Here is a 21,084-nt window from a genome sequence, read left to right on the forward strand (position 1 = left end):
TAATATATATATAATATATAAAACATATATTATTTATAAAACACATATTTTGTATTTTATAGTTTAAAAAATATATGTATATAAATATAGAACATATTTTTTTATTACATTGTATTTCTTCGTCAGTAATATTTTATATATATAACATTTTAATGTACTAAATAAAATTATGGACTTTGTTATTTTATTTTAAAAAAATTTATACAAAATAATGTATATAGTATTTATAATTACCCTTTATTTTATAATATATAAAAAAATATATGAATATGTATAAATTATTATATATATATATATATATACTACTAAATAAAGCAATATATTTATATTAATTAAAAATATATATACCACGTATAAATATTTTAATATGTATATAATATAATATTCTATTATATATATTTTCTTTTATATATACCAACATAATTATATATTATTACATATAAACATGTATATATATTTATAAGTTTCTATAATATCTTTTAAAAGAATATAAAAAAAAATTAGTACAATATATAAATTAAAAATAACATTATAAAGAAATATATATAATATATGTAGCATATTATAGCACAAAATGCATGAAATTAAAAAAGAAATAATATATGTATTTATATATTGATATCTACAATTGATATTTTTGTTTTATTTAATTATTTAAAAGTTTATCTTTTTATTAAACAAATTGAAATAGATCCTTCATAATTATTTTGGTAGAAATAAAAATATACTTAAAAATAAAATGTTATTATATAAATTATAATTTAAATATTAATTACATATATATATATTTACAAAGAAATATGATATTTCAATTAAGTTATATTGTTTAAATATTTTTATATAAGGTGTTTTATTTTTTTATTACTACATGAATATTAATACGGTTATAATTAAAAATATTATATTCAGGCTCACAATATGGAAAATTTATATATATATATTAATACTCTTAATTATATCTCAAATTTTTATAAATAAAAACAAAAATTTAAACATGAAAACAAAATGTAAAAAAGTCTTTATATAAATTTATAAAATTAAAATTTTTAAAGTTACATGAAACTTGGAAAAACAACTTAAAATTCATTTTTACATAATATAATATATCTTGAATAAAAAAAAAAAAAAAAAAAATTCACATTATAAATTTAAAAATATATTATAATCTTTAAAGACACTTATTTATAAAGTACACAGAAGAAATAAGAACACAACTTTTTTTTTTAAACAAATATCTGTAAATTTAACCAGAAAAAAAAAAAAAAACCACGCATATATATATATATATATATATATATATATATATATATATATATATATATATGTTGTAAATATTTTAAAAGTGTCCTTTATTATTTATGAACAAAAAAATATAATATACATATTGTATATATATTTATAAGCATTTTTTTTTAAATATCACGTTAAATATAGAAAAGTAAAATATATGTTTTATAAATGTCTCTAAAGTTATTTCTAAATAAAATTTTATTTTTATTTGTCTTATATTAATAATATATATATTAAATGTACTATAAAAAAAAAAAAAAAAAAAAAAATACACACATGGATGTATATATATATATATATATTTATATTTATATATGTTTATATTTTTTCCTCCCAATCAATTTTCTGTATCATTTTTGTTTCAATCCTTGGAACATAATAATGAAGTTCCCCTCAATTTCCATATAGAAGGATCTATATCAGATTTTAAATGTATACGGAAAATAAAATATTTATCAGTCCTAACATTATATTTATATACTGGACAATTATAAAACATATGTTTATTATTTTCAATAAATTTTATTTTTTTATCTTTATTTGATACAACAGTAATATGTATTACTGGCATATTTTCAGATAATATTTTGGGTGAACTTTCTTCTAATTTTCCTTCTTGCCAATTCCATTTTGAACCTTCAATAAATAATCCATGTATATTAAATCCATGTTCTGGAAATTCTTTTATTTTTTCTACATCATAATTTTTAATATCTGTATATAATACGACTTCATCTAAAGAAAGTTGATCTTTTTTATTTAATCTAGTAATTTCTTGTTTCATACTTGTTAAAAACCCTTGAGGATTAAAAAAACCAGGTAACCAATAAGATTTCAATTTACCATTATATATATAATTCATAATTTGTTCATATCTTAAATTAAGTATATTTAACCATTGATTCAAATTATTACATATCCAAGATATTTCAGTTTCACTTGCATCATATATCCATTTTTTAGGAACTGATTGTGAAAAAATATATTTCGTATCATTTTGTAAATCAGCTGTCATAATTTTAGAACCATCGATTGCACTAATAATATCATTTAAATTCACCTTTACTAAATCTATAACTTTTTTTATTCTTTCCATTTCTTGTAAGAAAAAAACTTGAAGAGGTGAAAAATTATATTGAACATTTTTTTCTCCTTCATTATCATTTTCCCAATATACAATATCTGGAATATCTAATGAAAGTTCATTTTCTTTTACCAAACCTAGATTTTTATTTTTATTATCACCTGGAATGATATATTTCCCGACATTTGTAGTATAATTATTTGGATTGTTTAACATAACACTTTTTTGTAATATATTATTATTATTATTATTAACATTATCATTAGTATCTATATTATAATCTCTATTCTTCCCTTTATTATAAGAACTATTTTCTAATATACCAAAATTTTTGGTTGTTGCACCCAAATTACATGTTACATTCAATTGAGCATTTGTTTGCATATTTGGTTGTATATTCTTATTTTTTCTATACAAAATTTTTTTTACTTCTTCTATATTAATATCTGTTGGTAAATTTTGAAGAATACCTAAACACATTTCCTGTACAACCGTTTCCATACTTTTCTCTTCACCCTGATCTACATCTCTTGGTTGAATTTCTAAAATAGAATTTAATACTTGTCGTGATTCATTCACACGATATGTTATCTCAGCATTATTATGTAAATCTAAAACAGATGGAGTATCAATATTTGGTAGTTTTTCTATAAAATTTTTAAAATTAGTAATTTCATAAAACTTTGGTAAATTTAAATATTCACAAGAATCATCATTTTTCATTTTAAATAAATCTTCATTGAAATAATATTGAACATATGTTAATAATAATTCTCGATCTAAATCATCTGTAACTTTACCACCATATTGAACTTCAGCAAGCATATAATGAATAGACTCCCAATCTATTGGTCTATTAACTAATAATGTAGAATATAAATGTTTTTCTATAAATAAATAAGATGCAAATAAATCAGTTATACTAAACTCATATGGTACACACCAACCTAAAGGACCAAATTTTTTCCTTTCACATAAAACACAATGTAGATATGATAAAGAATATATTATTTTTCGATATTTATCATCATCAATCTTTTCTAATATATCTTCTTTTATTATATCTTTATATATTTTTCGCATATTATTTTTTATACCACTACTTAAGGAAGTAGATATTTTTATACTTCCATGTAATATACATATAGGAAATTCATCATCTGGTTCAGATGTTAAAAACAAACGAAAATCTTCTTCTATTTCATTTAAATTCTTTAACATATTATACACTTCTATAATAAAATTTTTATTTAAATGACAATTTTGTAATATTAACCAATTACCACTAATAATAGCATTTTTTAATTTTTCTTTTGCTATAACTTCTTGTCCTTCACCCATTGATATTTTATCAGTAGGATATTTCTTAAACTTTTTAGCAAAATCATCTATCATATTAGTGGGATCACTAGCTAGCGATAATAAAAATAAAAATGGTTTCCTATTACTAGATTCAGAAAATATATTTTCTAATGTCTCATGTTTCATAGTATCACTATTTCTATTTAAAACTTCATCTACGAATTTATTTGCACATAATATTGTTCTATCCTCTCTTAAACATCGAATTAAACATAATTTTATGAAAGAACTAATTTGACTATTAACATCTAAACGTTCATTATAATAAGGTATATTCTTATTTTCTATATCTAATATATCATAATAATTTTTCCATGTGTTCTCATTTAATTGAATCACATTTAATATATCATAAAAAAATCGATTATTTTTATCATTTCCAAAGGAATGGTTTGATAAGGATATAATATTCTTGTATAACTTTTCATTTTTGAATAACCATTTTGTTGAACTTATTTTACCTTTCCCTGCTCCTTTTTTATGTAAATCGATTTTATTCTTATTACTTACATTATGATCAATAACAGACGTATTATTATTACACGCATTTATATCTCCAGCATTAACCGAACTATTACCATTCATATTATTATTATTATTACTATTACTATTATTAGTCGTAGTATTAGTAGTAGTTGTTGTTGTTGATGTATTCGTTCTTGTACCAGTTTTTGTGCTTGATGATGATGAGATAACATCACTTGTATTTGTATCATTCTTATTTTTATTATTTTCATTTGTTCTCAAGTAAACATTCATAGTATCATTATTCATAGAACTACTATCCATAGTATTATTTATCACCTCGTTTATTGCAGTACTCATTTTATTATTATTAATCATTTCCCTATTATTTTTCTTATTCTTCTTATTTTTTAGGACATCCATTGGATCATTTAACATATTTGTATTGGCCATCTCATTATTTATGTCATTTGAAGGACTATAGTGAGATAATGGATTTAGAAAAAAACTTATATCCTTATTACTTATTATGTTATCATATAATAATATTTTCAATGATATTAATAGTTTAAATATAATTTTATGGTGATCAAATAGGCATCTTTCCATATATGATATTATTAAATTTGTTAATGTATACAATATGGATTCTACTCTTTTTTTAATATGTTGTCCTTTTTCTGCTTTTTTAATAGATAAATCAAATTGTTCCAAAAATTGATGTAAAGATGTATTATAAATATAATTCACATTAGTTATATCAACAATACAGAAATATAATATACTTCCTCTTAATGCTACACTTCTGTATTGTTCTCTTTTTTCATTGATTTCTTTTTTCTTTTCATTACTATCTTTTAATTTTGTTTCAAGTTCTTTAGAGAGTAATTTAGTATTATTTAATACTTCTATTAATTCTTCATCTTCAATAAGATTAGAACTACTTGTATTCAATTTATATAACAACTGCTTATCTAAATCTTGTAATGATTTTGTATTATCTTTTAATTCTATCATAATATTTTTTAATGTTATTTCTAAATGTTTCTGTTCTTCTGTTAATACTCTACCTAATAATTGGTCTTCCAACCCTTTAACTGTTACTGTAAAATCAATAACACAACATCTTGCATAAATTTCAGGACTATAATTAGGGTTAGGTATATTAGTGGTCATAAATAAATTAAATTTCTCATCAAAATTTATTAAGTTATTTTCAATCAATATATAATTCTTTTTCCCTTTTTTTATAATTTGTTTTTCTAAAACTGAGTCTAATATAGGATCAATATATTCCTCTACATTTTCAATTAATAATGTTTTCCCTTCACTTAAACAATATTCTAAGTTATCTTTAAATTTAGTACTATTAAATGTGGTAATACATCTTTGATTAGATAAGTCATTCGAAAATTCTTTATTTTTAATCCAATTACTTGCTTGGCATTGTGGATCTATTAATAACACATATTTATTGCTATTTTCACAAATCAATGCATTTTCTATACTTAATTTATCATTTGGTAATTTCTGTACACTCCAATCACATATTTTTGTATCATCAGAAGATAACACATATTTTATAATATCTATATTAGAAGATACTGGGATGTTTTTTATATTTTTTGTATAATTATAAAAAACATCATTCATAAGATAATTCCTAAATTCTGTATTAAACATACCACAATATGTTATAAATGAAGAGCATATAAAAACATCACCAACAATTTTTTTCTTTATATTTGAAAAATTATTAGAATCATCTGTCCATCTATCTTTTTCACTAGATAAGCCATTAATTAATTTGTTCGCTTGTTCAATTCTTTGTTTAGTTTTTAAAGCAGTTTCTTCTAACGCCTTCTTTTTTTTAAACATATTTTCAATATCTAAGTTTAAATTTTCAACAAACAATTGTGCTTTCAACAAAGAATCTTCTGCTTCTGCTAATTGCTTTAAAGCATCTTCTAATCTACCTGTTTGAATTTTTAAATAACTCATCTTAGGCTTAACGATTTTTGAAGCTTGATTATACATTGCCATAGCACCAACCCATTTACATAATCCTTCAGCAGCAACAGAAGCCTTTTTAGCAATTTGAGTTTTAAAAAAGGTAGATTCAATATATGGTTTAAGTAATTCAATAGTTTCTTCATTAATATTATCTTTCTCATTTTTAGAAAAATCAAATAATAAATTTAGAAATCTAATATCTGCCATTAGAGGTTTTGCATATTCATCAAATGAATCTTGTATAAATTCGATATGTTGTTTATTTACATATTTTACATCAATTTTAGGTTCTTTCAATTTCCCTTGTAATAATATTAATACACCATCAAAAACTATTCTAATAATATCAGATGGTGTTTTCATACTTTTCAACTCAGTAATATCTTTACCTGTTATACTTTTTATAGCTTCTTCTGCTTCATGTAAATATGGCAAAGCTGCTTTTAAATCTTTATCTGCTTCTTCTTGATCTTTTAAAATTAAATCTTTTTCCTTAATACATTTATCTCTAAATTTAGAAACTTCTACACTTTGTTTTTCAGCTTTGAGTGATTCATCCTTTACCTTTTCTAATAATATATTCATTTGCTCATCAGATTCTTTTAATTTCTCTTCTTCCGATGTTAAACTTTCTCTCATTTTTTGTACATCCATAGCTGCCTCATTTAATTTTTTCAAACCAATATCCACACTTTCTTTTAAACATTTGATTTCATCATATTTTTTAACATACATTTGTTTATATAAATCAATAAAAGACAAATAAGATTTGGGAGTCACATATGTATTTCTTCTCATTCGTTCTTTATAAGTATCACATGTATCTGACACCTTATTATGTACAATAGCAAATAAATTGAAAAAATCATCTTTTAAATTATCATCAATATCTATATTAAAATTATTTAAATAAGCTGTTGAAACATTTACAAGAGCTTCTAATGGCCATTTTAAAAACCAATTAATAGTTACACAATTATATATACATGGAAATTGTTGATATCGTAAGGCAAATTCTTTATGTATAGGAGAAAAACATAAAAATATATGAAGATTATTTCGAACATTATCTAATAAATAATCAAATATCACATTTGATGAAACATTAAAATCGTTTATAACTTTTTCATCTTTTTTCTTTTTCTTATTTGTTATTTTTTCATTACATATGCTATCATTATCAATACTACTTGTAGATGAAGCATCGCTTTTTAATTGTGAATCTTTTGAATGATATTCATCCATATCCATATCATCATCTATATTATTATAATCATTTTTATTCTTTTTTTTCTTTCCTCCTTTTAGTTTTGATGATTGATTGGATTTATTCATTTCTTTTAAGTATGATTCTTTCATTTCTGCACATATGGCTTCTTTTTCATCTTTAATAAAAAGACCATATACTAAACCAGTAGATAAAATGGAATTTACATGTTCTAATATAAAATCATTTTTTTCAATATCACTATCACTTAATAAAAATGTGGTTTTCTTATTCATTTGACCAGCAGATATATATAAACTTTTTAAATCTTCAAAAAATAAATTCTTAGTATAAGTCTTTGTTATATTTAATTGGAATAATATTTGTTCACTTATAAAAACACTAAGTTTTGTTAAGGATCTTTTACCTGATCCACCAACACCTACTAACATGCATGAACCATTTGGAGTTTGCATCACTCTATTAATAATTATTAAATGTTTTAAAGAATCGTCAAAAAAAACTAAATCTAATTTTTTAACATTATTAATATTATATTCTTTCATATATTCATAAACAATATATCTTAGTCGTTCAAAATCTACAACAATTTTGTAATCTTTTTTCATCCAAGAGAAAGAAAAAGTATTGATATTATCAACATCGTCGTTATTATCTCCTTCTTTCGTCATTATATTATTATTATTATTATTATTATTATTACTATTTATAACATTTTGATTATCCATTTCGTTTTGTCTATTTATTACACTATTTCTTCTATTTTTTGTATCATCAATTTTTTCATACAGTTTATTTGTATTATCCAACTTTGTAGATATCAAATTATTAGATGTATCATTTATGTAAGATGATGAAATAGTTATATTGATCTTATCATTTTCCTTTTTCTCTTGTACAGTATTATTTTCTATTAAATCATTTTCAATCATATATAATTCCTGTTCCTTTTCTGATACATAGAAATAACTGAAATATATATTCTTTTCACAAATATCTTTATATGAAGGATAATATTGATTAAATATTTGTTTTAATTGATCCAATGAAAAAACTTTATCTTCCATTCTAGATAATTTATCTATGAGAACTCTTTCACATTCATGTTTCCATAAACATAAAAAATTGTACAAATTATTATCAATAGATTCAAATGGACATAAAAGCATAGAATAAAATATTTTTGCTAAATCTCGTGTTGTATATAAATAATGAAAACGAGAAGGAACTGGTAATAGATGTTTCTTTAATCTACCAAATAAATTAATTGTACACAATATTACTTTATCAATATTTTCAATAATTTCTTCTGAAAATTTTTGTTTTTTATTAAATTTGGTTCTTAAAACAGTACCATATATAGTATTTATAGAATTTAAATTATATGGCAAGATATTAACATTAAACCACTTTGATTTTAATCTTCTTGGTATATCATTATTTCCACAACCTGGATGATTAATACATCCAATATATTCCAAATCAATAATTTTTTTAAAATTACCTCTCTTGTCTTTATCTAAGAAATAAAATCCTTGGAATTCTATAAGCTGTCTTAATAGTTCAAGAGTACTTTGGTCACCCCATTCATTAATTTTTGGCATAGACATATCATCAATAAATATAATAGATTTCGTATTTCCAATAGGACCATATGTTTTTCCTGTTTTTCTTTCTAATTCAGATTCAATGAATAATTGAAACTTCTCAGGTGTTGTAACACTAGAGAAATTAAATCTTTTGGTATTCTTTTCTTGTTTGGATGTATATAATAAAGCTATGGAAGTTTTAGCTGAACCGGTGGAACCTAATAATAACGTACTTTTATAAGTATGGAAATTATAACATCGAATAGGTATATTAGATATTAATTTTATTATATGTTCTACTTTAGTTGTTTCGATAGTTGGTATTAATATGGATGATATGGAATTTACATTACGTGGCATTTTAAATGGACCAACATTCCATTTAACTAATTTTTTTAATTTCATATCAAAATAATAATCATATATTAAACTTATTTCATTTTCGAATTCTTCTCCATCTTCTATATTATGTTCATTATCTAATTCTATATTATTTTTATCATCTTCTCTAATTTTTTTAGTACTTACATAATCATTATTATCACCTTTTTGTGGTAGTTCTTTTTTGGTTTTCTTTTTTTGTTGTTGTTGTTGTTGTTTTATTTTTTCATCTTCTTCGTTATATATTTTTTTCTTTTCTCCCATGACATTTTTTAATATAGGTACATTTTTTAACAAAAAGTTATGCACCTTTAATCTATCTTTATATTCTAACAATCCACACAATCCCCAAACTATCGAATATAACATAATTTCTTCACATTCGTCTATATTTACTTTTTCATATTTTGTACCAGATGAAAGTGTATAATTATTCAAGCTATCAAGTTTTGTATCATCATCATATTCTTCCTCTTGTTCTTTTTCTTCTTCGCCTTGTTGTTCATCATTATATGATTCTTTCTTATCTATCTTTTTATTCTTTTCTTCATCATTTTGCTCCTTTTGTTCATTTTTTATATTATCTAAATTTTTTCCATACTTATTATCACTTTTTTTTTCCAAACCTGAATATAATGGTTTCTTACCCAAATCATTTGTAAGAGTCATATTTTTTGTATCTTCCAATTTATTAGATGATTTATATTTTTCATCACTTAATAATTGATCTTTCCCTTTTTTCATTCCAGAAGAAGAAATAACATTTTCTTGTTCATATTTATTATTTTCTTGTTCATATTTATTATTTTCCTCTTCAATATTTGATTTTATCAATTTTTGGCTTTGAGGCAATAACTTTTTTTCATTACTATCCAAAAAAAAAATTTTATTTAAATCTTCCTCATTGTACATAAAATTATTAATTGCATTAATATATTGAATGATTTGTGAATTTAACAAATTTATAGTCTGTAAAATTAAAATAGAATCTGTGATATCCATAACAAATTTACAATTTTCTTTTAGGAATGACAAGATTTGTATTTTATCTAGATAAAATATAAATAATTTATTAAATATGGAATATAATGTCATACCATATGTATTTACATCCTTTAATTTTTGTAACCAACTATATATAAATGGTCTATAACCTAAATCGCTATCTGAAATATATACAATACCTGCTCTACTTACAGTAGCAGGTGAAGCATTATTTAAATTTTCAACTTCAAAAGCTATTTTAGTATTATCAGTCATAGGAATCCTATCATTATTAGCTAATGTTAATATTTTATTATCATCTAAAACTGTATTTAGATTCTCAATCCATATAGCATCTACTGGACCGTCACATACAATCCAAGTATTATATTTTAAATTATTATTATTATATTTTTCCCATATATTTGCAAAAATTCCGGGAGTCCATTCTTCACTCAAATTATCTTTAACACCATACATATGTTCAGATGTAATTGCTTTTGGATTTAATGTTATAATTTTTGTAACAGTTCCTATATTTGTTAAAGCAGATGTTAATATATTTAATATTTCTGTTTTCCCAGTTAATGTATTCCCAACAAGCATAAAACCATGACGAACTAATGATGTTTCATATAATTGTAATATTTTTAATATCCACTTACCTTTTGCACATAATTTCTTTTTCTTAATTATTTGTAATACATTCTCTTCAATTAATTGAAAACTTTTTTTTGTTATATTATGAAACTTTGGAAATACATCATTCAATAAGGATAAAAATAATAATACATCGTCGTGAATTAATTTTGATAAATTCATATCTCTTAATGTTCTCATAAGTAACATTTCTTCATCATTCTCATTTGGTCCAGCAGATCTTTTGGTATCACCAGCAGTACGTAATACAGATAAAATATTTCTTAAACCGAAATCATAATGTTTTTGTTTAGATAACTGCTCTTCACATAAGTTATATAATGATTTAAATTTATTACTTAAATTATCAATATCTAAATATCCAACAGATGCTAATTTTACTTTTATTATTATTTGTCGATCTGGAACCATCATAGATATAAATCGAAAAAATATTTTCAAATTTTCTGGTAATAATTGTCTACCAGCATAACCAGGGTTCATTGTAATAAAGTATGCAGATGATGGGTTCAAATTTATAGCTTTAGAATCTCCAGGAAATAAAAAATATTTCAACGATTGCTTTTTTGCAGTAACTATAGATTCAATTTGCATGGCTACAACAGATAACACATCTAAATTAATTCTATTAAATTCATCAAAACATCCCCATAACCCACTTCTACATAATCCTTTAAATATTTTTGCCATATCTTTATATTTATGTTGATTAGAACAATTTGTTACTATTACATATATACCTAAGGTTCTACCTAAATCTTTTACTGTCTCTGTTTTTCCTGTCCCTGCTGGTCCAGCTGGAGCTCCACCATAACACAAACCCAAAGCTTGGGCACATGTTAAATAACATCGATCCGTTAAAGGAGTTATACATAATCTTTCTTTTATACCTAAATATTCATAAGAATAAATAAAATCAACATCAGATATACTTATTAAAATAATATTTTTTTCTACTTTATAATAAATTCTCGTTTGTTTTATCCAATCAAAATCGGTAGTTGTTTTAATTTTATGCTCTTTAATTTTTGCAGATATTTCTGTAAATAAATCTCTTTGGTGTACATGTATAGTAACTAATGTTTCATATTTAGTTCTATTTAGTTTAGTACCTAAATCGGATAAACATATATTTACAAGTTCTGACATTATATAATTAATTTTTTTATTGGTAACCTTTAAAATATTTTTTTCTGAATGATATTTATATATACATTTTTCTATATCATTTGTCCACATTACTTGTAAACATATTAATGCAACTTGTGCTATATTTTTATCACAAAATTCTTTTAAATTTAGTGTTTTAAATAATTGTGATGAATTAGATACACCTAACTTACATTCTTTTTTTATAGCTTTTTGCATTTCTTTTTCTAATAATATAAGCCAATTTTCTATATTACCATCAATAGTAACATGATTTACTAACTGAACAGTTTCAATATCATCTTTTTCTTTATTATTAATACATATGATTCTTTTTTTATTTTGTATAGTTTTAATAGTTAAATAATTAATAGCATCAAATAATTTAATTAATTCTGATTGTATGATATTGATATCTGAACCTTGAGATAATATTTTTAATAATACTAAATTGGATACAAAATAGAAACGAGGAAATTTGCTTCTTTTCCCTTCTAAATAAGATTCCAATGATTTTTGACAACTTTCTAAACCTTTTTGCATATTTGGTAATAATTCTTTTAACATACTACTTTGACAACATTCAATAACAATAGATGATTCGTTAGCTATATTTATAATATTAATCCAGTCTTTATCAATTTGATGAAATCGTTTAGATTCGATAGGCATTTGTCTAGCTATATCTCCACTAGTGAAAACACTTTCCATAGAACACCATAACATTTGTACTTTTATCCATCTTTCTACAATATCACTACAATCAGATAATTTATTTAATAATAATAATAATTTACTTTTAAATGGTTTACTATATTTAGTTGAATTTATATTATTTAATAATATTTGACTTTCTTCTAAACTTTCTTGTATTTCAATAACTTTACTACCAACAAGTATACAAGCATAATCTCTATTTTTCCATTTACTAAATTGAAAACATGTTTCATTCCAAATTTTATATTGCTCATTAATTTTTTCTTCAATACTAGCTTCTTTTTCTGCACTATCACATATATCTAATATATCATCTTTCTTTTTTAATAAATGATAATTTATTATATCCTTAATAAAAAAATCCATATTATCTAGATCTAATTTGTTTAAATTATTTATGTATTCTTCTTCATCCAAATATGCGCTTTCTTCTAAAAGTCCTCCATCTTGGAATGATATATCTTTTTTATTGATTTTTTCTTCATCCGTTTGATCTTTTATTCTTTTTTTATTTTCTAAGTTGTTTTTCTTCATCTTCTCATCTTCAACTTCACTTGTATTATAAGTATATTTATCTCTATCGATATGTACAAGATTTTTATCATCATTATTATTATTTTTATCATTATTATTATCATTATTATTATCATTACTATTATTTTTTTCAAACGTATTCTTTTGAATACATGTTTTATTTGGCTGATCATCCAAATCAGTGATTAGTTCAATTTGTTTCCCATTTTTATTCTGGTTATTCATTTGTTCAACATTTAAATTTTCCACTACATTTTCTTTTTGCATATCCACCAAAGGGTCTATTTTGTTTACTTTATCATTTATTATTTCATCAATATTATTATTATTATTATTAATATTATTGTTGTTGTTTTTATTTTGGTTGATGTTGTCCTTTGGATGGTCTTTTTCCTCATCTGCATAACTTTTCTTTTGAATTTTTTTTTCCTTACCTGTGGTATCTTTTTTTTTCTTTTCCTTCAAAATGTTTATTATTTCTGTCCAGTGTCTTTTGAGAATAGTTTTTTTCTCCAATTCATCTACAATTGGTGTAATTTCTTTAAAATAAAAAATTTCTTTCATCAGATTTTTATATATTACAATCATCTTCAGATTTTTTGGTAATTGAGAACATTTTTTTTCAAAGGATAAAATTTCATTTTTCAATTCTTTCATTTTTTGTATACCATCATACCATTTAAGATTTTTCCATTCATTTAACTTTTCTTTTAATTGTACATATAAATCATAAAGAGAATAAAAATTATGAATTTCATTCGAACTTAGAAATAAATCAGAATGAGGTTGATGCTTTAAACCGAATATAGATTCTCCTTTATAATAACTATTATATTTATTTTTTAACATATTAATTTCTTCTTTATATCTTTTTAATAATTCAAAAGCATTTAATGGATTAATATGTTCACTTTTAAAATTCATTTTAAGAAAATGTTCTCTAAATGTTTTTATATCAATTTTGAATGAATAAATATTATTTATCAATTCATTTTTCATAGTTGTTTTTTTTTCTTGTATTTCCTCTTCTACATGTTTTGTTAAATTTATTAACTCATTAAATTTACTTAGTATTAAATTCTTTTTCTCTATTTCAAATTTATAAAAGGATACAAACTTTTTTTTCATTACATTTAATTTATTAAATGTGAATAATAAATTCTTATTATATGAATCATCTAAGTTATATAATTGCCCAGAAGATTTTTTCTTTTCTAAATTATTTATAAATTTTATTTGATAATTTTCTTCTTCATCATAATTATTAGAATGTCTTAAGGAATCCATTTGTTTTTTTAAAAAGTTACTCATATAAAATTCTAAAATATTTAACATATCATTTATAGGATTTAAGACAATATCAATAGTTGATTCAAAAATATGTATTTTCTTTATTATATTAATAACATAATATAAAGAATCAATATCGATAATTTTTTTTTTTAATTTTATTTTTAATGTATTAATTTTTTTAATTAGCATATCACTTTTTTTCTTAACAGGTTCAATAATATTTTTAGCACATTCTAATGCTTCATTTTCAATAATATTTATTAAATACATTTTAAAGCTTTCTAAATTGAATTTAAACATATTTAGCATATAACAACTTTCTATATTATTTATATCCTTTTTTATTTCTATAAAATTTTTTATTTTCTCTTCTTCTTCTTTGTATTTCTTAAAATTATTATTATCTTCATCATCACTATTATCACTATTATTATCTGAACTATCATTATCATCACTATTATCAATATTAGAATCGTTTAAGATTCCCTTTGTACTATTCTTCATATTTATATTTTCTAAATCATCCTCATTTTCTGTAAAGTTTAATAGATTCCTTTCTTTTTCTTCATCATCTTCTGTATCTTTCATATAATTATCCATATCTAATATTTTATCATTCATTATATCTTTTTGTTTATTATAATCCCCCAGTACAATACCCTTATTATTATTATTATTGTCATTATTATTATTATTATTATTGTCATTATTATTATTATTATTATTATTATTATTTTGTAAGTGGAAATTTTTTATAATATATTTATACTTTTCAAACTTTTGAATAAAATTATCAACCGCATTTTGAAATACAAATAATTTATCATTTAACTTTAATAATTCTTTTTCAATATTTTTATCTTCTCTTATTTTCTCATAAAATTCAAAGTAATAATTCAAATTATCCACACAATTTTCATTTTCCATATTTAACTCTTCTTCTATAGAATTTCCTGACTCATTCATGTTATTTTTCGAAAAATAAGAAAAATCTAAAACTTGGTCAAATATATATTTTTTTTTTTTCTTTTTTTTATTAATTTCATCATTTGACAAATATTTATTTTCTTCATTTATTTGTTCGTATTTTGTTTTAATTTGATCTCTTTTTTTTGTTTTATTAGATAAATCTTCTATATCTTCTCCTTCTTCATTCTCAACATCTCCATGAAATTGTCGTATTAAATCTTCTGTTGTTATCCAATTATCAATATATATTAAATTATTAATAGAAACGTTGATAATTTTTTTCATATTTTCCTTGATGCTTTTAATGGATGGATTAATGATAATATCATTTTCTTGAATTAATAATAAAATTTCAACAACATTGTAATTATTATCATCATCATTATTATTATTATTATTATTGTTGTTGTTGTTTTTATAATTCATCATGTTGTCAATATTATTTTGTGTGTTGCCTTTATTTTTATTATTATCATCAAAATTAGACCATGTGTTAATTAAAATTTTAATATTTTTTAAGTATATTTTTTTCAAGGTAGACAAAAATATTTCATAATAAAAATTTCTTGTATTTATTATTTCTTCCTTTGTTATTATACTTTTTAATTTGTCTTCATATACATATTGTATATTACTTAAAAGATCAAAAATAGCTGTTTGAATTTTCTTGGATATAGAATTACATAAAACTATTCTTTTATTAAACATTTTCTTTTGTCTATGTATAACTAACCTTTCATTTTTATATTCAAGAATTTTATAAAGTAATTTTATATTATAATATATATGATCTTTTATAATATAATATAAAGAATTTATTGATTCATCAAAATAATATAATTCTTTAAATAAGTTATCAATTGAATCTTCTAAAGCATAATTATTCCAAGTATATTTTACTAGGAATGGCAAAATTAATTGATCAATATACATAAAAAAATGTTTTAAACTTAAATCAATACCACGTTTCTTATTACTTTTCATCTTTTTTATTAATATTAATATATTATAAAATTTATAATAAAAACTATATATTTTGGATTCTTGAGATATCATATTTTTTATTTCTTCAGGTAATTCAAATTCAAAAGAAAGAAATATTTTGGCTTCTCTTATTATTTTCTTAATTCTATTATCAAAATTTACTATTACATTTTTTGTCTTTGGATGTTTTACAAAAACCGTCACATTTAAACTGTTCATATTTTTTGTGTAGGATAACCAATGTTTAAATAATTTATTTTTATATTCTTCAATAAATTTTGATATTTTTAAGTATAATTTTAATACTTCTTTTCCAGTGGAACTTTTGAATAATATATTTTTTCTTTTCTCTTTCTCATTATTATTATTGTGTACATTATTGTTGTATATTTTTTTTGGTCTTGATTTCTGTGTTTTTATTTTTTTATTATATTCATTAAAATTTTCCTCTTCTTCTTTATCCTTAAAAGTTTTTTTTTTTTGATCTTTTTCTAGTTCAATTTTTTGCTTATATTCATCACCGGGCTTATCCTCATGTACTTCCTCATGTACTTCCTCACGTACTTCCTCACGTACTTCCTCACGTACTTCCTCACGTACTTCCTCACGTACTTCCTCACGTACATCTTCATGTTCTTCTTCTTTTAATATATGATTATTTCTATCTATAGACAATGCTACTTCCTTTTTACGTCCAATTACATTTTCATTATTTTTCTTCTTATCATAATCTTCTAACAATTCTAAAACTTGCTGTTGTATAGAATTAACTATATGAACCTTATCATTAATTTTTTCATAAATAGGTTCATCCGAAGCAGATGATTTTTTTATATCTTCCATATCCTTATATATATCCTTATCGTTGTCTTTTTTTTCAGAGTTATATATTTTTTTACCTTTATTCTTTAGGTTCTTATGTGTATCATGATTGACAAAAGTATTCATATTAATATTGAACTTTTCATCGTAAATAATATTATTGTTGTTATCATTTTCATCAAGAAAAACTTTTATAATATGATTTATTTTATAATTAATGCTTAATGTCCAAAATATATTTTTTAAATAATTAATATTTTTATTAATACTTAAATTGTTCTTATAATTTTCTAAATCGTTATTTATAGAATTTAATATTTCTAAAAACTGTTGTAATAATATATCATATTTAGTTTGTATAAAAATAATTAAATAATCTCTTATGAAAGATTCTTTAAATTTAAAAAATATAAAAAATGAAAGCATAATATTTGAACTATTATTTAATAAACTAATCATATGTTCTTGTAAGTCACTTTCTAATTCTGATATATATACTCTTAATTCAACAAAATCTCTATCAAAATAATTATCTGTGTAATTTAACATATCATCTGTATGTTTTAATTTAAATTCTTTTATATATTTATTAAATGTTTTAGTAATATTCTGTACACAATCAAATTTTATACTTTTTAATATTTGAAATTGTTTCATACATAAAAATAAATCTACTAATTTTTTTAAACGTCTACAAAATATTTCTAATTTACAAAATATAACTTTAGAATTTAAATCAACACTCATACTTGTTGAATTATTCTGTTCAAAAAAACATTTCAGACTTTCAAATTCTTCTTTATATATTTCATGTAATTTAAAACATAAATTAAATTTCTCAATCAAATTATCAGGATCTAATAACCATAAGTTATGTTCTTCATTTTTTAGTTTGTCTCTTTTTATATCATCATTTATATATATACTTCCTTTTTTTCTATCTTTTAAATTATCATACGATCTGTTACCATCCTTTTCTCCATCATCATAATTATTTTCTCTTGTAAAACCATTAAAATGATCTTCATCCTGCTCATCCATTTCATAATCATCATTATCATCACTATCGTAATTATCACATTCGTTATCATCACTATTATCGCTATAATTATTATCATCATCACTAATATTATTATTATTATTATTATTATAATTATCATCATTATCATCATTATCATCATCGTTATTATTTTTATCATTCTTATTATTATCTTTATTTTTTCTGTTTGAATAATTTTTTCCATCATTTTTTTCAGATAAATTATCTTCCATATCTTGATTATTCTGTCCATCCATATCACTTCCTCGTCTTTCCTCATTTCTTTTATTTTTACCTTTATTTTGTTTCCTTTTGATTCTTGTGATTTTTTTTTTTTTGGCACAATAAATTTCCTCCTTACATTTAATAATCATCTGATTAGTTATTTTTATAAATAAATTGTTAAGCTTATTTGGAGTATTATAAAAACGTGCTACTAAATAAATCATTTTAATTGAATTTAAAAGAGATGGTATATTGTCAATAATATTTTCTACATTACATAAATATAAAGATAAAATAAATTGTTCAATACTTTCTAGATATTTTATATTATCTTTACTTTCATTGAATTCATTTTCAATTTTCGTTTCTAATTCTCTCCATTTATTTAATATATCAAATGTATATGTATATTTTTGTTCTTCATTATTTGTATTATTTATATTAATATTATTTATAATACTTTTAATTTCTTTACTTCTTAATTCTTCAATTATAAATAATAAATATCGATGTTTATATCTCCAATATTGTATTTCGATAAATGGACCAACGTCTATATTTGATGTCTTATATTCTTGTATTTTCATTTGCATATCATTAAATAAATTTTCTAATATATTTAAATATTTTGTTAAATGTGCAGTTTCATTCTTTTTCTTATTTATTTTATATTCACATTCATTTCCTTTCTTCTGAAATTCTCTAATAGATGATAAGGGTGATGAACAAGTTGAAATGTTTTTATCATCCCTTTCTTCATCATTTAATACATTTTCATCGTTTTTTTTATCATTATTAATTTCAGAATCATATATTTGCATTCTCAATTTTACTTTCTTTATATCTTCTAATATTAAAATAAATTCATTTAACTCTTTTATATATGTATTAAATTCCATCATAAATTTATTTATATCATCACTAGACACATTTGTATTTATTAACTTGTTATTTATAAACAATGGATATATTATCTTATTAAGCATTAATTTTAAAGTATCCAAAATATTAGGAGATAATATTCCATATAATATTTTCTTATCATCTTTTATATTTTTATTTAAATGCTTATAAAAATAAACAATTTTCTGATCAAATTTTATATTCTCTTCCTTTGCAATAACCATTTCATTATTTTCTAAACTAAACAGCAATAAATCATTTTCTTCATCACATAGAAACTTTTCAACAACATTTTTCTTTTCTTCAATATTTTTATCTATCAAATAATCAATATTATTCTCTTCTTTATACGAAAATTTAAGTTTATTCAGAACCCACTTATATGTGTTATACATTTGCGAATCTTGATTTTTCCTATCCATCTTATAATTTTTTTTTTTTCAAAATGTAGGAGCAGAATATTATAAGGAATTCACAAAAAAAAAAAAATAAAAATAAAAATAAAAAAAAATATATATGTATATATATATATATATATGTTTGTGTGTGCTCAAAAATTATAAGTTATAATATAAATATTTTTTATTTCATTTTTCTTTCTTTTTTTTTTTTTTTTTTTTTTTTTTTTTTGTTTTTGTTTTCCTATTAGAAAAATATAGAAACTATAAAAAAATAATAATATGCCCATTAGAAATGGTAATTTCCGGAAATAAAATGGCGTGTGTTCGAAATTATAGAACATCATATATTATATATATATATATATATATATATATACCTTTATTATTAATGCTAACGTGTCTTAATATAAGACATAACTAAAATATACATATATATTAATATAACTTAAAATTTATCAATATTTATAGAGAAAATTTTTGCCATAACTCTATATTTTTTAAGTTAATAAAGGGAAATAAATAAATACATACATACATATATAATATATTATTTACTTTTATTATTTTATTTTCCATTATTCATTCATAAAAATAATACAAAAAAAAAAAAACGAATATGTAATCAGTTGTATTTTTTTTTTTAAAAAATTTATATATTTTAATAACAACCAAAAAAAAAAAAAAAAACTATATAAAAAAATTATATATTCTTCAAATCATGCTCACATATAAATTTTAATAGTTCAAGTTTTTAATATTTGAAAGAAAAAAATATTCATACATTAATATTTATATATTAAAAAAAAAAATATATATTATTTATCATTTTTCACATAAAAATTAAAATGCATACAAAATAAAAAAAAAAAAAAAAAAAAAAAAATTATACATACATATATATAATATGTATGCTGTGTATGTATGCATAACAAAAAAAAAAAAAATTATCAATTTTATAAATGTATGTTTTTTTTTTTTTTTTTTTTTTTTCT

The 21,084-nt window shown here is 21.0% G+C and overlaps 1 protein-coding gene across 1 annotated transcript; it reads right to left on the minus strand.

Annotated features, from left to right (window-relative positions):
* Positions 1-1,651: 1,651 nt before the first annotated feature.
* PADL01_0904300 (dynein heavy chain, putative) lies at positions 1,652-20,113 on the minus strand (the record flags this gene model as incomplete). Its single annotated transcript, XM_028681706.1, has 1 exon — positions 1,652-20,113. One exon carries the CDS (start codon positions 20,111-20,113, stop codon positions 1,652-1,654), a length of 18,462 nt encoding a protein of 6,153 aa, XP_028538057.1.
* Between the last annotated feature and the right edge of the window lie 971 nt (positions 20,114-21,084).

The sequence above is a fragment of the Plasmodium sp. gorilla clade G2 genome, assembly GCF_900097015.1.
Source record: "Plasmodium sp. gorilla clade G2 genome assembly, chromosome: 9".
NCBI lineage: Eukaryota > Apicomplexa > Aconoidasida > Haemosporida > Plasmodiidae > Plasmodium > Plasmodium adleri (nom. inval.).